This window comes from Gnatocerus cornutus, chromosome 4 (genome assembly GCF_029298725.1).
Source record: "Gnatocerus cornutus isolate USDA-ARS CGAHR chromosome 4, icGnaCorn1.1, whole genome shotgun sequence".
NCBI lineage: Eukaryota > Metazoa > Arthropoda > Insecta > Coleoptera > Tenebrionidae > Gnatocerus > Gnatocerus cornutus.
This window is the reverse complement of record NC_142236.1, coordinates 6,604,327-6,615,455: the sequence shown is the minus strand read 5'-3', so window position 1 is coordinate 6,615,455 and position 11,129 is coordinate 6,604,327. Positions and strand designations below refer to the sequence as shown.

The following is an 11,129-nucleotide window of genomic DNA, read 5'->3' as shown; positions in this document are numbered from 1 at the left end:
AAAAACACCTTTCAATCTCTATAGTTCCTCATTCTTCCAAAATGACCGTCGAAACTAAAAAACCTCCAAAGACTCTCCAAAACGAGAAATTTGATCTAGAAGCTCCTCAAGATAAGTACTACATTATCTACATCTTATTCTTCTGGTTGGGACTAGTGCATCTGTTACCATGGTCGTTCTTCACCACCGCCACCAAAGTGAGTACTGTCCTCATGTTACCTTAACCAACACGCAATTCTAGTACTGGATGTACAAATTTCGGAACACTTCAATCTCTGATGAGAACTCCGAACTGCGAACTTCTCTCCAAGCCATGTTCAGTGCCTCGGTCCTCATCACTCTCCAAATCTCAGAAGTCGCCTTCCTCTTCGTCGGTCTTCTTTTTGGTACTCTCATCAGACTCAGAGTTCGTTTTTTGGGAATCCTGTCGATCATCCTCGCTCTCTTCGTGGTGTTAACCGTTTTCGTCCAAATCAACACAGACTCTTGTAAGTTTCCCCAGTCTAAAATCACAACTTATTGTTTTTCTAGGGCAAGAAGGCTTCTTCGCGATGGTCATGGCTATTACCGCTGGAATCAACGGTAAGTTTCTCGTAACATTTTTTTATAGTCTCACTTCTGATTCTAGCAATGAACGCCGTCTTCACCATCACGCTATACACGGCGGTGTCTTGTTTTCCTCACCATTACCTCGCGTCTTATCTTACTGGAGGAGGCATCGCGAGGATCTTCACTTCAGGTCTTCAACTCTTCTCTCTCGCGACGGGACTCTCGGTTTTAGACAGCGCTTTGGTGTACTTCTCTATGGGTGTTTTCGTGATAGCTACCACTTTGGTCTTTGCCATCTTCGCGACTGGTCACAACGTGTTTTATCTCCACTACATCAAGAAGTACGAACAGGTTCAAGGGGAGAAAAGAGTGAGTTTTAAGAAGGGGAAACAACTACTTAAAAAGATTTGGTCGAGTCCAGCCATCTTGGGATTGATGATTTTGCAAGTTAATGCTTCACCTGTGGCTTTGGTGGTGTCTGAAGGCGAAGGAAATGGAGTTTGGAATGGTAAGACTCTTCATGGTTGGTGGTAATTTTATCTAACACCTTTTAGATGTGTACTTCATTCCGGTGATTACGTACCTCCTCGCGTCGTTCTGTGATCTGATCGGAAGATGGATCTCCTTCAAGTTTATACCGGTAAGTCTTCACTTTGTTTTTCTTTTTTGATATACATGTTTTTCAGAAAATACCACCTTATGGTATGGTAATTTTTTCCCTCTTAAGAACTCTGCTTTTTGTTCCTTTGGTAATGTTCTCCAATGCGCAGCCACGGAAACACTTACCGGTGCTGCTTCCTCATGATTACCAATACATCATCATTTTAGTGATATCGTCAATGACAGGTGCCTATATAACTTCTTTTTCGAGTTACAATATTGTAAAGTAAGTAAAAGATATTGTGTTAAAATGACAAAATTTAAATTTACTTTTCGATTTTTAGTCTGGTCGACAAGGAAGAGCTCAAAGATGCTTATCATGTTAATATGATAGTGATAGGAGTGATAATGGCAGCGCTCAGCTTTATCAGTATTGTCTCAGTTGATTTGTTGTAATTGGTTATTAATTTATTGTTTTATTCACATGTGAATAAGTGTGGTTTAAGCGTTCTACTGTGTAGACGGTAACCAAATCTAAATCCTCAAATTGAAGAAGGTAAATCTGTTATTTATTTCAAAATTAATATTCAAAATAAATACTTCTGTTATCATAAAACGACGACTTTTCATTATTTCTTTTTTAAATGTTCGATAAGGGGGTGAATAATATACCGTGTGATTGGAAAACAAAATAAGCAGGCCACTATTTTGTGATATAGTCGGCTATGAGATTTTGTTTCAAGTTATGTCTGAGAGTTACTTTACCAAATTGGACATAACCTCAAATTTACGATTCATGGCAAAAACTTCCTGCTGAAACGTTAACTGTCAAAATTGTTAGCAGGAGACGTTAATTTAAGTCAAAGCAGCTAGATCACAAATTAAAATGACCACTCTGTATATTTGAGGTTGTGCTTTAAAATGGCGTCAAATTCAGGCAAAATGGCGTTTTATGCTTGTTTGAACCGAATTGTTTTCAATAGCTGAATTAAACAATTCGAAGTTTTCAAAATTTTGTGAAATTTTGGAGTATGTTAAGCATGTTAAAACTGTTTTTTTCCTAAATTTTGGTTGACCCAAATTTATTTAGAAGATTTTCTTTTATTAAAAACTATCAAATATCAAATTTTATTGTTTGGAATATATAGAAATATCAAAATAATGGAATTTCAAAATTGTATTTTACGCTAAAAAAATAAAATCCTAAAATTTCAAAGCTTTATATGGTCAATTAAATAAGAGTATCCAAAATATTTATCGAGTTAATTTTTTTTGAATTGAATTTGAAACTGCCACTTACAAAATCTTTTAACCACCAAAAATTTTAATTCTTTTAAAAAATAAAAGTTTTCAATTTTTTTTAATAAACATACATATAAAAAGCAGTATTAACTTGTAAATTGGTTATTTTAGTGTTTATTTTAGAGTTATAAGATACCAAAATTTGGATGCTTTCTATGTATTATAAAATTTAAAAAAATGGGCAAATTTGGTTCGACCTACAACTGAAATCTTTTTTATTTATTTTCCAATATTTTTTAATTTGCTTTTGTTATTAACCCTACCAAATGTAATTAAATAATGCAGTCCAATTTTGTTGTACAAGCATTAAAACTACGGAAATAGTGAGAAAATTTTTAAAATTTTGGCCAAAAAATTTTCTAAAAATTTCTTGTTAGTGTAACAACAATTTTGAACAGTCAATCAAGATATCGAGACCAATATTTTTTCAAAATTTATTTAATTTAAGATAAAAGTTATTGAACCTAATTTAAAAAAAAGTTCGTTTCGTCCTTTAAAAGAAAATCTTTAAAATTGTAATTTTTGTGTTATAAATCTGTGGTTTATTTCTGATACATAATAAGAAAACCAACACTATTAATATCGTCCAATTTTGGCGTTTTAACATCAAAATTATCAGAATTTATAAAAATTGATTTTTTTTGTAAATTTGTTGTTTTGGTGTTTTAAAATGTTTTAATCTCCTACACTAAATAAACATGTCAAAATCGGTAGTGCTCAACAAATTGTTTTATTGTAGAATGGAAATTATTAGACCTATCAGCATTATTAGCAATTTAGAAATTTTTGTCCGGCTAACTATTAAAAATTTCTAAAAAAAAATTTTTGAACCTACTTATCAAATTTTGTAATTTGCTGCATTCATTAAATTGGTTAAAAGTGAAAATTTTGTTTTTCGAAAACTGAAGCAACCAAACTTGCAAGATTTTATAAAAATTGTTTTGAAAATTTTGGCTTCTCGCAAAAATAAAAATTTTTGGCAAATCAATTTTTTTATTTATGTTATGTAAATTGGGTTTGTTATTAAGAGTGTCAAAAGTAGTGAACAGTGTAACAAAATTTTGTTGTTCAAATAGTAAAACCACAAAAAAACTTTTTTAAAAATGTTAGCAGAAAAATTAAAATTTTGTTGTTACATACTGTAACTCTTATAAAGATTGATGATACAATTGTGAAATTTAGAGGTTCTACTAACTTCAGCACGTTTATTAAATCTAGCAAATTATAAAATTGTGGTACAAAAACAGCAATTTAAAAAAAAATTATTTATAGAGCAAACCAAAATTTTTAAATATTTTGTAATAAACACTGTAACTCTTATAATTTTGATGCATCAATAGTGAAATTAAGGTGTTTTTCTAGCTTCAAAACGCTTATTAGCTATGTCAAAGTATAAAATTTTGGAACAACAAACAGCAGTTTTTGAAATTCTTATTATTAAAGCGAACAAAAATTTTCTCACATTTCGTACCAAGTGCAGCAGCTCTTATAATTTTGATCACACAATTGTGAAATTTAGGGGTCTTACTAACTTCAGCATGTTTATTAAGTCTGCTAAAGTATACAATTTTTGGACAAAAAACTCAAATTTTGGAAATTTTTAGTTTTAGAACAAACTATCATTTTCAAATATTTTGTATTTATTACTGTAACTATAACAGTTTTAATGGTACAATTGTAAAATTGAGGGATTTTACCAAATTTACCACGCTTATTGACTACCTAATTATATAACTTTGAGACAAAAAAACAACGATTTTTAAATATTTTATTTTTATAACAATTCAAAATTTCCTAATATTTGCCATTAGATGCTGAAACTCCTATAATTTTGATAGTATATTAACGAACCTCAAAGGTTTTACTAACATTATTCTAATCTAATCTAATCTAATTCTAATATCAAATACTAAGATTTTTGAAGAAAAATTTGAAATAAAAGCTAAAAAAAAATACCTAAAACTATTTGCATAGTTCATTTTCAGCATTCATGTCCAAATTTCAAATTCGTGCAGTAATATAAGCCATTCCGCAACTTGTTTTTGTTCCAAAAATGTAAAATGTTTGTACTTACCTAGATAATAAATATTGATGGAATTTAGATATACTTAAATTTCTAAAGTGGCCATAATAAAGCCGAAATCACACCTTATCGATCTCGCCTAAATTTCGCACATGTCCCTCAACATCCTGTATGTAAAACTCTCCAAACTCACCATTATCTCCCCACAAATCGTTATCCGTTTCTTAATCAACGATCATTGTTACAAATGTAAATTTATCTAAATGAAGAAAACTTTTATTCAACAAGTGCAGGTGCCTTTCGACGGTTACATTACTTATAGTGACCCAGCAGATTCACAATAAAACTGACATCGGCGAATCCAAGACACTGTTGTGACCCATAAAACGGAATTTTTCGTGCTACAATTACGTGCTTCTACCTAGTAAACTAGTGCCGACAATAGCGAAGGCCATTTTTCTTAATAGCCGGAGTTCGAACGCGATCTATAATTTAAAGAGGAAGGCGATTAAAAAAGTACGAGTAAACAAAACGGTCACTTCCAGGTTATGAAGACATGAGGGCGTGGGTGTTTGATCGGGTTCAATCAACAATCATCTGATAGAAGCTGGGGCAATCAGTGGGGGCAATGACGGAAGAAAAATAGATGGCGACGGGAAAAAAACCCCCCATGACACTCTATCTGTATTAATTTTTTTTGTAAATTTTCCTGCCGAAAATTGCGGATTTTCTCTCAAAACGCACAGAGAAAAATTTATATGGATTTTGTCTACAAAGGTGACAAGACCAATTTGTGCAGTTTATCTGCATCTGTTTGTTTAAAGTGAATTGTTCTATTACGTTGTACAATATATCTTTAACTTATCCACAATATTGTTCAAACATTAGTCAATTTTTTATCAAATAATTTTGCACAAAACTGTGTGACTTGTAATGCATAATATTGTGTGAATATTAATTCCAGAATATTAGGTGAATTTTAATTGCACAAAATTGTGCTAATTTTTAACGGACACTATAAGACTATTTTACGCAAAATTGTTCGAAACATTTTTAAATATTGTGTATGAAAATTGCCCAATCTTATACATTAAAAACGCGCAAAGAAGGGTTATGTCAAAAAAAAGTGCACATATAATATTCAAACAATTTTATTATTTATTTACTTCTATAATACAAATCCATATAAATGGCAAGATATTTTACAGAATTATTTAAAAATTATACTAAATATCTTAGTGAGACAAAACATTTATTATTTAGAGTTGTAACAAAGCACGAAAAAAAACAATGTAAATCTGCAATTTTAAAAATTCCTTTTCCTCACTTTCTACATCAACTTCAAAAGCATAAAATGTCGTGAAAACTCAATAGTTTTTATTATTTTACAGTAAAAACAGAAGTTTTGATCATTTTTATTTACAATGATTTTCTCAATGAGGCCGAAAACAGAAAAACAATCAGTCCAGTTTTCCGTTACATCAGTTTGGTTTTCATTTTGATGTAGAAAATGGGTTTTTAAATGTTTCCGAAATGAATTGAATTTATTGTAAATTCTTCAACATCTTTTGACATTACAAGGCAAATTATCATTGTCTTGCAAAAAATGATGGTTTCTTAAATGTTTATGTAATTATTAACATTACATTTAAGTGTAGAATCACATTTAAAACAACACAACATCTCAATATTATAAACAAGTATTAATGATTATAAATGAATAATAAAAATATCAAAATTAAAATAAAAGCATGCATAATAATGATTTAAATTAGAAACTGATTATAAACTGCACATAAAATAAAAACAACAAATGTCAAAAAACAATAAAGCTGGTATATACTTAATTTAGATTTGTCAAAAATTATAAAAAGTACAAAATGTAGCTTGATCCTCAAACTGACGCAATTGATAGATAATTGGAGTGAATATTTATTCCCCAGCGTAAAAATACACATTTTGAATAAAAATGGTTAAAAACATTATTATTGGTATTAATAGTATTATTATTATCATTATTAAACATTTAACTACTCTTACCAACAAATATGTCGTAAATGTCAAGTAATTCCCATAAAAAATAACCTTGTTGGCTGATTCCATTTAAAGATATTATTTTTGTTTCCAAAATTTCTTTCAATTTTTGAACATTTTTGAAGTTTGAACACTTTTGTGGATTGTTAAATTAAGCAAATTATGTAAATAAAAAACATAAATTGTTCTACAGTAAAACATAAAATTGTAACTCACCAAGTCTCTTACCTGATTTGAAAATTTTTACACAATTTGTCGAATTAAAATTCAAAAAAATTTCACACAATCAAGTTGAAAAAAAGTAAGCAGCGGTTTAACATCAATTAACGCAATTGTAAGAAAAATTGTGACAATTTACAATCACACAACGTTGGGCAACAGATTTCTAGAGCATTTTTCTCTGTGCGTTTGGAATTGTTCTGTACGAATTGTACCATTTGTGGGACAATCAAGGGGCTCTCTCTAGTTTGTTTCGTTCTGTGGAGTGATTACCCCCTGATGCCCGGTAAACCAATATTTACTTAAAAAATCATAATTGGTTCTGGGCTACCCCAATTAGCTAAATATAAGTATAGGTCTGGCCGATATAATTCGGGGATTAGTTATTGAACCATTATCGGTGATCGAAGGCGCCTCGTTTCCACACTTGTTCATCATAGAGCACACCTCTTCTAAGCCTTTGGAGCCGCTCTAACAACACTTATCTCCAAATCTTCTACCCTTCTTTCATTATAGCCTGCACAAATTTCGATCCTATCGAATTTTTTTCATCGAATGTGCGCGAAATTATAGGCATTAGGCGATTTTCAAATTGCTTATTTCTGTCTTGTTTGAATTTCGACGGCCACTGTATCAAGATTCGTCTAGGGATTTTTATTGAGCGGAAACTGTGGACATTTTGACACGGTGTAATTAGTAACATCTACAAGGATCGCTCGTAAATTTTATGATACAGTTAGAAAAAGCGAGGATGTCGTCGAAGAATCGGGAGCTGTTCACCTGGAAGTTGGTAGAACCATGGGGCACCTGCCCACGCACGCGGCCTATAAATCCATCCATGGAGATGGTATCGGTGGATCGGACATGGTTAGATATGTCGACAGATTCTCTCATATGTAAATGAAGAGAGAGGAGTTATTGGGTGCGGAAATGGGCATTTTTAAAAGTGACAGATTTTGGGGGTGGATGAAAGGGTCGATTTTAAAGCGGTGGTTTCAAGATAGGGTTGGAAACTGCTGAAAAGGATCGGATATTTATGTAATGTGTTAAGTGGCCGAAGGATAGGGCGAAATTCAAATCGTTTAAAAATATATAAAAACATGAGAATTTAACAGATTTGTTTTAAACTTTTTGTTTTTCAAATAAAACTTGTCACTACGGCTCTGTGCTGTTAACAAAAATGACAAAAAGGAAAACCTCCAAAAAGTTCGTTGCTATAATGTAACAACTTAGAGTACTGTATTAAAATTTTATCTCTATAATGTAAAAATTTGAAGAATCAATTCAAAATTTTAATCCATTTTTTAAAGAAAAATTTTAAATGTCATTTTGTAAACGTTACAAACATGACAGGGAGATTAATTTCCTTAGACTTTATTGTTATAATGCGAAAACTTTTGAAAATTTCAGTGCTTCATAAAAACTTGCTAAATTCTTAGTTTGTCTTAAAAATTTGTATTTTTTGCTTAAAAATTTTGTTATTTTACGGACGTCAGAACCATAAAAGAAAACTTTTTTATACTTTATTACTAGCTAAAAACTTCCAGAACATTATTAGTTGTCTAATAATTTTTTTGAAATTTTGATTCGACTTTTTTTTTCTTAAATTTGGATTTTTTGCTACATGTTGTCAAATTGCTTACGTAATAAGAATGACAAGCAGACTTTTTTCCCAAATTTCTTCGTCATATTGGAAAAATGATTTGAAATTACATAATAAATTAATACAAAATTTTTGTTTAATTTAAAAAAAACAAAATTTGCGCCTTTTTTGGTAAAATGTCAATTTTCAGATGTCATAAGCATGACAATAAAAGTAACCTCTTTAAATTTTATTGCTATAATGTCAGAATTTAGTTTTTACCAATTTGATACAATACAATTTACATTTACAATTTATATTTAGATACAATTTGATACAATTTTTTTTTCGAAAATTTTAAATGGTTTTTAAAATAAAATTTAAATTTTTTTTATTTTTTACTGAAAAATATTTTTAATTTGCACACGTTATAAGTAGAAGTGACAGGCAGAGTAACCTCCCAAAATTGTGAAAATTTATCCTTTAATAAAAATTTTTTTCAAAATTTTTGGTTTGTCTCTACTAAAAAATTTGTATTTTCCTTAAAAATTTTGTCATTTTGCCGACCTGAGAAAGAGTTTTGGTTAGAGAAAGGTTAGGTACCTCCTTAGACTTTATTGGTATGTGAAAATTTCTGGAATTTTAGTAGTTAATTTTTTTTTATTTTTTTTAAATCTATAATTTTTTCTGGAAAATGTTTTCAATTTGTACATGTCATAAAAATGACAGGCAGAGTAAACTTCAAAAATTGTATTGCTATAATGTCAAAATTATAAGAATTAATAAATTAGTACAAAATTTTGATCTACATACATATTTTTAAAACAAAATTTCCAAAAATTTGTATTTTTGCTGAAAAATGTTTTCAATTTACACACGTTATAAACTTGACATACAGTATAATCTCTCCAAATTTGATCGCTATATTGTTAAAAAAAATTAAATTAAAAAATAAATAAATAAAAATTTTTGACTTTTTTAAAAATTAAATTAATTTTTATAACTTTGTTTTTTTTTGTTATAAATTGTTGTTATTTTGCAGACGCCACAAGCATGACAAAAAGAGTAACCTCTTTTGACTTTACTAATGTGGAAAACTTCTAAATTCTGCTCATAATAAGAACTGAACTAAAATTTTTGGCCGTTTATAAAATGAAATTTTTCAAAATTTGTATTTTTTGCCAAATTTTTTAAAATTTGGGGTTTTTTCTTGTAAAATGTCATTTTGCAGACGTTACAAGTTGACAAAAAAAGTAACATTTCTAGATTTTATTGTCATAATGTAAAAACTTTTAAAATTACTTCTAGAATTTCAGTCTTTCAAAGATTGTATTTTATTTTAGGTTAGTCTTCAAAATATTTTTTTTAAAAATTAGTATTTTTCACTAAAAAATGTTTTCAATTTGCAAACCTATAAAGATGACAGACGGAGTAACCTCTGTTAAATTTTCTAGAATTATGAATTATGAAAACTTTCAAATTTTGTGAAACAATATTTTTTTAAAAAACTTTTGGTATTTTTAACTGAACAATGTTTTAATTTAGACACATTAAAGACTTACAGGCAAAGTAAGCACTCAAAACTGCATTGTTATGATGTTTCAATTCAATTTTCTTTGAAATATTTAGTTTGTCTTCAAAATTACAAAAAAATTGTAATTTTCTGTGAAAATGTTGTCAACAAGCATAATAGGAAGAAGAAATAACCTCCTTCGACTTTGTTGCAATGTGAAAATGATAGTTTATAAAAAACATTAGAAATTTTTGGTTTGTTTTATTTTTTTTTAATTTGTATTTTTCGCTGAAAAATGTTTTTAATGTGCACACGTATAAAGAATGACCGGCAGAGTAATTTCTCCAAATTTCATTACTTAAATGTCAAAGTTATGCCTAAGAATTAGAAGCTAGAGATAGTTTTTTTAAATAGTTTGTCTTCCAAATAAAAATTTGGCAAATTTTTTACTACGGAACGATAGATAATATTGCCATTTGAGACAGATGACAACAATGACAACAAACTATCCAAATTATAATGTCAAAATTGTTAGAACCACAGACCTTAACAGCATTTTTTTCGAAATTTTTGATTCGTCTTTAAAATAAAAAATTTCAAAATTTTTGTCTTTTGTTGTTATATGCGGTAATTTTGTAAACGTAATAAATTATAGAAAGAATAACTTCTCCTTCTCTTAATTGATATTTCGTCTACAAGCTTTTTTTTTTTTAATTTGTAACTACAGATCTATGATCTTATCACTTCACAAATTTTTAGAATGACACTAAGACTAAACTTTCTAAATTCTGTTGTCAAAATTACTAGGATCAGAGGCCTTAATACTTTTTTTTTCGAAATCATTAGTGGATTATTGAAATAAAATTTCCAAGTTCTACTTTCAAATTTACCCACTGACATAATAAATTTGTCGTTAAACGGACCTTGTAAAACCCAGCCCACACGCAACTCCAGACAAAAAATATCAATTTTTACAGAAACCGCAATAGTATCCATTACTTCTCATAATAACCCCAATTATAGCTTCCCCTTTTTACCAAACACCAAAATAAAAAATTCACATTTTTTTTTCACTGAAAAGTCTATAAATTCGCTCAACGTGATAATTATAAAAATAAATCGACCTTCTTTTAATTGAACGGGCTCCTTATCAAGGACATCATCGACAAAGAACTTTATCTGGACCACTTATTATATTGTTAGATATCATCTATATTTATGTTACATAATTCTTTCGAATTTACATTTTTCCGACCTTCGGGTCGAATTGTCGGCGTTTATTTCATTTTAATTAGAAGATAAATGTT

The 11,129-nt window shown here is 29.3% G+C and overlaps 2 protein-coding genes across 2 annotated transcripts in view; both read left to right on the top strand.

Moving 5' to 3' along the window:
- Positions 1-1,699, top strand: LOC148176269 (equilibrative nucleoside transporter 3-like). Its single transcript, XM_088033810.1, has 7 exons — positions 1-197; positions 242-488; positions 532-582; positions 629-1,057; positions 1,104-1,189; positions 1,236-1,435; positions 1,494-1,699. Exons 1-7 carry the CDS (start codon positions 42-44, stop codon positions 1,603-1,605), a joined length of 1,281 nt encoding a protein of 426 aa, XP_087889936.1. The 5' UTR covers positions 1-41; the 3' UTR covers positions 1,606-1,699.
- Positions 1,615-11,129, top strand: part of LOC148176267 (adult-specific cuticular protein ACP-20-like) — a 50,634-nt gene continuing 41,119 nt past the window's right edge. Inside the window, exon 1 of the mRNA XM_088033811.1 lies at positions 1,615-1,705. The gene's annotated coding sequence lies outside the window, so the exon portion shown is untranslated. The remainder of the gene's footprint in view (positions 1,706-11,129) is intronic.